We start from the raw sequence: 7,864 nt of genomic DNA, 5'->3' as shown, positions 1-7,864 counted from the left end.
CCAAAACCTTACACCAGGTGATCCTTGTTATCCCCGTCAATAACCCTAAGATTTTAGTTGTGGCACTCGAAAGCGTGTGCTCCTTCAATCCTCACACGACCGCAATTATAGCCAAAGTCCAGAGCCGCAAGGAAACCCTCAGGTCGCTAGCCGGCTGGGGAAAAGAGGAGCAACGTTGTTGGCAACATACGAGGCAATCGGCCGGCCGGTTCTTAACTCGCCGCAACAATATGGTTACTTGGATGTAGTGAAACGCAGACGAGGAAGCTTCAGACAATTCAGAACATAGTACTCCATACTCCCAGTTGAGGAACTCCTCTCCAAGAAGTTTCTGCTGGCATGTTTTCGTAGAAATCATCCTCATCTTCCATATTCCTCAACTACGTCGACGATATAAGACAATATGCTGACCAGACTTCGGACGCAACTAACTTCAGACACGCACTTACCACCACTCACATTAGAGCCATAAACACCTTCACCGACTCCCTCTCAGTGAATGTTGTAATTGGGGTCAAACCACCGCCCATTGCAGACGACGAGCTCAAGTTGCCGCGAGAATCGAGTGACCCTTGCGCAGCTTCGTTCTGGTACGACAGCTTGCAACGAGTCCCCTTATGACTCTTACCACCTCTGTGCATGCTCTGCTAATCTTACACATCTGACACCTTTCTCCCTATGGTCCGCCCCCGTCGAAATAGCACATTTCCTGTGCCTACGGTTGGATGACCTCGATGACAACTTATCTGAACCTTACCACCCCAACGGGGACTAAATAACCGTTGCAACAACAAAACCAGGTGTTCCTCTAAAATCCGTTCTTCCAAACAATTCTGGATTCAATATAGTAAGGGCTCCTAAGCTCGGCTGGAACTGAGCAATTTGTCAAAGATATTTTTAAAAACCATCAACATCAGTTGAACAATTTTAATTTCAGTTACATTTGAATCGAAATTTTTGATAGTATAATTTTTATTTTGATTATTTAGATTATCTACAAGTAATTATCTACAAGTAAAGCAATAAAATTTTGTCTTCGTAAAGCTGAAATACTTACTTCAAATAACTTTATCCTACAGCTTAATCACTACCCATGTTAGACATGACACCTACTATATGTATCTTCTTTGAAGTATGTATATATAGTATAGAATGCTATATTAGCATCCTCATTTGCATACACCCCACTTAATCTCTAAAACAATGGATCACGCACGACTTTCAGATTTATACCACCAGAGGACTGCAATATGATTGCACGAGGATTCAAATGCAGTTTCCTCGGTGTCTTTTCACAGGGCGTTACATAATGATTCCGATAGAAGTAGAGTAGCCCCAACTTCGTTTGGATCATCGCGAAGCGCTCACCAATACAGTTATGAGGTCCGATGCCGAAGGGCATATAGGCATTCATATTATTTTCGTGTTTGTTTTCGGGTAGAAAACGATCAGGATTAAATGTTTCGGGATCTTTGAAGTACTACAGCAATGAAAAAGGAATAATGAACACCAAAATTAACATAGTGCGTTGCATAAACTAACCTTTGGATCCATGTGTAAAGCCTGACTCGGTATGTAGACAGGCATATTGTGCGGTACTGTAAAGTCCAAACCAAAACCGTTCAGCGAATAACCTTTTTCATCAGCCTTCGGTGTGCATACGCGATCGAGGAAGGGTAGTGGTGGATAATGACGTAACACCTCCTTCACTACATTATCCATATACTTCAGACCCATTATCAGCTCGTAGGTTATTTTGCCATCATTATTCTTGTATGCCTCGCGTAATTCTTCACGCAAACGTCGTTGCACCTCCGGATTTTGCGCCATTTCAAACATAGCGAATGACATTGTGGAAGATGACGTTTCGAAGCCAGCCGAAAAGAAAATGGCTGCTTGCGCCGCCAAAGCGTCTTTCTCCAAAATGAACGGTTTCTTGCCTTCTTTCAGTTCTTCTTCGGCCTCCTGTTTGAATTTAATCAAAATATCGATTAAATCGTTGCGCACATTACCCCTTTTGATGCGTTCCTCCATCACATGATTGATTGTGTCGCGCAGAAAGATTGTGGTCTGTTTGGAAAATACTTTGAAGCCGAAAAGCTTAACCAATGTGGGTATGAAAAAGAACGCTTTGAACTCCATGGAACGCAACCAAGTAAATGTGAAGATTTTCTTGCCACTTTTACGGAAAATACCGTTCGGATCGTTGAGACTATTTGCTTGTATGCCGTAGGCCGTGATCGATATCACATCGGTTGTGTAGAGCGCATTCGGTTCCTTTACTTCTAGTATTGTGGAGTTGGTTTTCGCATCCATTTTCAATGCGCAGAGATATTTGTCGTATTCACGTGCGACCTGGGAATATGTTTAGATAATTTTGTTATTAAATTTTCTTTTGAAAATGGTTTTTGGAAGAAATTTCGTAATTAATAATATTGTTTATGAAAGTAAAAAGTATTAAAACAAGTCAAGGAGATCTAAGTTCGGGTATAACCAAACATTTCATAATCTTTTAACTTTAAAGTTTTGAAGCCAAGCAAGTACTTTCAGTTTGGGGAACAAGAGACAAGTCTGTGGAACACAGTGGTTTAACGATGGTTTCATTGCGTTTTTGGATTTAAATTCGGTCACAATCGTGGCTCGATGCTAAGGTACATTATCACCATGTAAAATCCATGAATTATTCTTCTACAATTCCGGCCGTTTTCAACGAATGTTCTCACGCAAACGCCTCAGTACGGCCAAATGGAATTCCTTATTGACTGTTCCTACATCCACAACAAATTCATGATGCACCAAACCACGAATATCGAAAAAAACAACGAGTATCACATTGAATTTTGAACGACTTCGGCGTGGTTTTTTAGCTTCGACTCGTTTTTACTTTCCATTCCGATGATTGTTGACTTGTTTGCATGGCAAAGTCTTAAACCAATGTCTCAGCGGCAGTTATAATGCTCTCCATTGATGGTGGCATTAGAACTTTTTGAAAAATTTCAGCTTTATCATGACGAGTCGAGCCAGCACACGTTTCATACTCAAATATCTATCAAAATCATTCAAACAGACTAGCGAGAGTTGTCGAGCTCTCTTGCTATCTTTCTAACACTTGACTGACGATTTTTAAGCACCATATTCTTCACTTTTTTAATATTTTTTCTTTTGAAGTGGTCGAAGGTCGTCCAGAACGTGATGTTTTCAACGATCTCTCGACCGTGCTTGAAAGCTTTGGAACTTCCTTTAGCGCTCATACACTTAATATAAAGATTTTCGAACTTGCGGGTGACTTTATTACGCAACAATCGGCCAATAGCTGAGTTATATTAATAAAATTGTGAGAGCGTATTTTTTTAATAACGGTGCATATTTGTGCTGTGATTGGATAAATCGGGTGAAAGCTAACACTAGACCCCTTATAGCTAACAAGCCTTATGTACCTGAAGGTATTACTTCCTTACTTGTTAATATTAATATCACCAGCCTATGATGAGAGGCCTTCCTTGCTAATTTTATGGGTTTGCGGGTTTCAAAAAATCGAATTTTTGTATTATCTTATTAAAATCTACAATACCTCTAGAATATTGTTCTAAATTTTCAAGAGTAATAGTTTCGGAGATACAGCCTTGAGAACTTGTGCGCTCGCGGCTAGCTGGGCTAAGTGCGCCGTCTCTTAACGCTTTTTTCTCGAAACGGTGTTTTTGAAGTCGTTTGCCAAGATCCTCCCATCAAACGAGTGTCTTGAGAATTATTTATATTATCTTCCGAACCGATCTTCATGAAATATTACACAGGTCTTAGAGATGCAATTCTTAAAGACTTGGACGTAGATTTTTTTTCGACTGAAAATTTATTTGAAAAAAAAAAATGTTGCGAAATTTTCGCTGAAATTTTCTTTTTTTGTAAAAATTTCAAATTTTCAGTTTTTTTTTGCTTCGTCCAAGTTCTAAGTTAAGGTTTTAACTAAAACACGTATTTTTTCACTTTAAATGATCCTGTAAGTTATCCTGCCAACGCCTGCGCATATTTTTCCGAAGAGTCATCGGAAATAGCTTTGCAATCTCGGCCAAAATATATTTTTCCGAAAATTTCTGAATTATTTTGTTAATAGTGTATGTTTGTAACAATAAAAAATTCTAATAAAATATTTAATTTTTTACATGAGAAAAAAATTGGTGAAAAAAGGCTGTTTTTTACCCGAGGAAACTTAAGTGATGAGAATTTTTTGAACTCAAATTCGTAAACAGAAAACCTCACATACTTCACAGACCACTAAGCACATGAGTCGCAAACTTTTCTTTCAGATTTGTTGAGTATCCAAGTTGCACACCACATCATATTCTCAAACCGTATTTAAGTTCAAACACTGCTTCAAACACTGACTTAGTCACACTTTAAGTAATTTTTACAATTTTTTATTGATGCTTTTTTTGTATTAACAGCTTTTTATAGTCTTTTCATGTTATTTTTTGAACATTTTTTATATAAAATTTAATTTTTTAAATAAAATTTAATTTTTTATATTTTTTATTATTTTTTTTTTTTTATTTTATTTTATATTTTGTAATTTTTTTTAATTCATATTTTTTTTACCAAAACATTTTATTTTTAATTTTTCGTTTATTTATTTATTTTTTGTAAATTTCTTTTTTGTAATTTTTTTTTTGTAATTTTTTTTTTATAATTTTTTTTGTAATTTTTTTTTGTAATTTTTTACTAACCTCCTCTATGAGCGGAAACATTTGCTTCATTTTTCCACTAGTAAAAACTGGCGTCAACTTAACGCGTATCTCCTTCCAACGCGGGTTCTTAGCGAAGAACAAGTTATCCGAACCCAACGAATCGGAATGTGGATCCGACGACGCATAACGATTTGAGAAATAATTAAAATCCTTAATCAAAATGGCTTTGATCAACTCCAGATCGCGTATCAGCAGTGAAGGCTTATTAAATATATAGATACCGACAGCTGCGAGATTTTTGGCCTTCTCATTATTGTACAAATGCTGAAACCAAGTGCAAGGATCGGTGTCGGAATTGATAATACCTTTGAGATTGCCAAAAAACATAGACGGTTCAATATAAGGTATACGGTGACGACGCCAATATGTATATTGATATTGTAACCAAATGTATAGCGCGAAGCAGACGAAGGCCAATGTGGCCAGGATCTCGGTTAGATTGCCGATTAGCGCGCCGCCAAGGCCGGTTAACACATTTGATACAAACATTTCGAAACGCACCGATTTGTTTCTCTCTATTTACAATAATTTTTTTCTACTCCACAATTTCGTATAAAAATTACTATTTGCCCGCAGCATTTGGCGTATTTGACCGACTGAGTTGTGGCGGCGCTTGCTTTAGCGCTTTTATACCATCAACTTCGCGCATATGGTAGATAACAAAGCATCTATCGCTTACTTTCCATTTTCTCAGCCATGCAAATACTGCGTTTATTATATAGTATATTATATGTGTTATTATAATTGTGTAAGCCATTCTATTTTGATGCATATGTCTTCCCCTTTGTACAATCTTTGGTTCTACTTAACGATTAGCTGTAGATTGATGCTGGCAAAACGCCTTTATGTGTGCTTCTGCAGATAATTTCGTATATATGTATTTAAGTACTTAAGATAGTGAGAGTCAAAAAATTATTTATGTTTATTTAAGAGCAGTTAAGCTTGTTGCCAAAAATATTTACAACTTTCCCCTGGCACTCATACAACAAAGTTAGTACTGCATTAGCACTCAAGTGGACTTTATATTATATATAGTGTTTTTCAATAGGGGACTACAAAAGTAGACCGATAGAGACAGCAAAGGACACCATATTTTTCCGCTCTTTTGACATTTCTCTTCAACGAATCCAAATTATGAATATTTACTACCTAAATTATATACCATTTTGGGCGACCACTGTTTGCCATTTTTCTGTTAGAGACATTATTCCCTCAGTGTAAAACTGTTCTGGTTTCTCGACGAAAAACTGCGACAAATAATTTTTACAGGCTTCTCTTGAAGCCAGCTTTACTTCATGAAGCAAAACGAAGCCCTTGCTCTTGATCAGTTCTGGCTGTTTTTTTCCGATTGCTTGCTTCAGTCTCGTCAGTTGTTGACACTAAAATGTAGAATCAATCGGTTGACCAAAGTAGAGCAGCTTATAGTAGATGATTCCTTTCCATTACCACCAAACACTCAGCATAACCTTTCGAGGCGTCAATTCAGGCTTTGTGACCAACTGGCTTTGTGAGAACGGAAGCAAGCGAACCATGGTTTTGTTACACGAACTGTTATAGCATCGTCTCCGTAAACTGCACAAATTTCATTGGTGGCTTTCGGCACTCTCAGAAAGAGATTTGCGAAGAGCAGTAAATTTCCTGCAAAACTAATACAAACCTGATTTCGCCGATTTATAATAAGAGTGAAATAAATAAAAAAATAAATGAAAAAAATTCATTTAATAAAAATTTTGCCTAAAAATATTCAAACTTTAACCGTCAATATCTTTTAAACGGTTAGATTTACGAAAAAATTGTGGAGGACCTTCTTGTAGAACATTCAATTCCCTACAAAATCTATAAAACGAAATATTATTTCAAATAGTTAAAAGCTAGATATGAATTTTTCTATCTGATAATAAGAAAAAAATGGAAAACTGTAAGGCGGAGATAACATATTTTTCAGAGTAAAAACCGAAAAAAAATTTGGTTTTTTACTCACCCTAATAAATATGTCTAACCATGAGAATACCAAAAACAGTCTGAAAACTGTAAAACGAATAACCTTCCGGTTACAATTAAGAGCTCATCCTTATAGAGATTTCCATACAGGTGTCTAAAAACCAATTTCTCAGAGTATCAATCGAATAATTATTCGTTTTTTTACCCACCCTAATACACATGTCTAATCATGAGAATACCAAATACAGTATATCATACTTCTAGACAGGTCAAGCTTGACAGTCAGATCCAAAATAACATTTCAGCTGTGAAGATTAATGATCAGCATTAAAAAGCGATAATAATACGAAGAGCCTTTGAAGTACGACGTAGTAAGCTGGCGCCATCAAAGCTGGTATTTAAAAATGTACGACGATTTCGTATTGGATACTGTTCTGAATGTTAACCAACAATACTAGGCAAAAAATCGCATTAAACAGTTCATAAAAACACAGTTATACAACGAAAACAAAACGTCGGCGACGCTCCACCCTCCATCGGTTACAAACACGAACGGCAGCAATGTTAGTAAAGTGTTATTTAATTGTCAAAAGATGTTAGTACTCATTAATAACTCACGTCAACATACTGGTATGCAAATTTATTTAAATTTAATGTTACTATAATTTAATATCACATGTGAGTGATTGCTAATTGTTCGTGTGATGGAACTGTATTTAATTATGCCAGCTGCTTAAAGGCCATGTAGGAAAATTCTCAAATTGCCGTTACCTTTTGCCGACTTAAGTGAGGTAAAGTTGAGCTAACGATTGAAGAAGACGCTGTTTTAAGCTTCAGATGTGCTATGATCTCAAAAGGAATGAGATTTACATACAAGGTGCGTTCCAAAGTAAACAGGACTTTTTGAATCTAGCGCCCCCTGGTGGCGCCATCTATATGTCGACTGGTGCGTTAGAATCTGCTATCTTTATCGATTATCCAGTGAGAATTTCATGACATTTCATTGATTGGAAGTGAAGTTATTGCGTTTTAAGTGTCAGTATGTTTGTGTTTTCGGTGCGAAAATGGGCTTCGAACAAAGAGACAACATTTAATTTTGTTTTAAAATTGGTAAAACTTTTATCGAAACGTTTTAATTGATGAAACAAGTTTATGGCGATGATTGCCTTTTCCGTAGCAGAGTG

General features: G+C 36.6%; 1 protein-coding gene across 1 annotated transcript; it reads right to left on the bottom strand.

Moving 5' to 3' along the window:
* Positions 1–948: 948 nt before the first annotated feature.
* LOC126757169 (probable cytochrome P450 6g2) lies at positions 949–5,350 on the bottom strand. The gene is made up of 3 exons (XM_050470861.1): positions 4,719–5,350; positions 1,543–2,355; positions 949–1,480 (listed from the first exon to the last, which is right to left on the bottom strand). Exons 1-3 carry the CDS (start codon positions 5,226–5,228, stop codon positions 1,196–1,198), a joined length of 1,608 nt encoding a protein of 535 aa, XP_050326818.1. The 5' UTR covers positions 5,229–5,350; the 3' UTR covers positions 949–1,195.
* Between the last annotated feature and the right edge of the window lie 2,514 nt (positions 5,351–7,864).

The sequence above is a fragment of the Bactrocera neohumeralis genome, chromosome 4 (assembly GCF_024586455.1).
Source record: "Bactrocera neohumeralis isolate Rockhampton chromosome 4, APGP_CSIRO_Bneo_wtdbg2-racon-allhic-juicebox.fasta_v2, whole genome shotgun sequence".
Taxonomy (NCBI): Eukaryota; Metazoa; Arthropoda; class Insecta; order Diptera; family Tephritidae; genus Bactrocera; species Bactrocera neohumeralis.
Note: the sequence above shows the minus strand (reverse complement) of the source record. Positions and strands in the feature narration are given on the sequence as shown.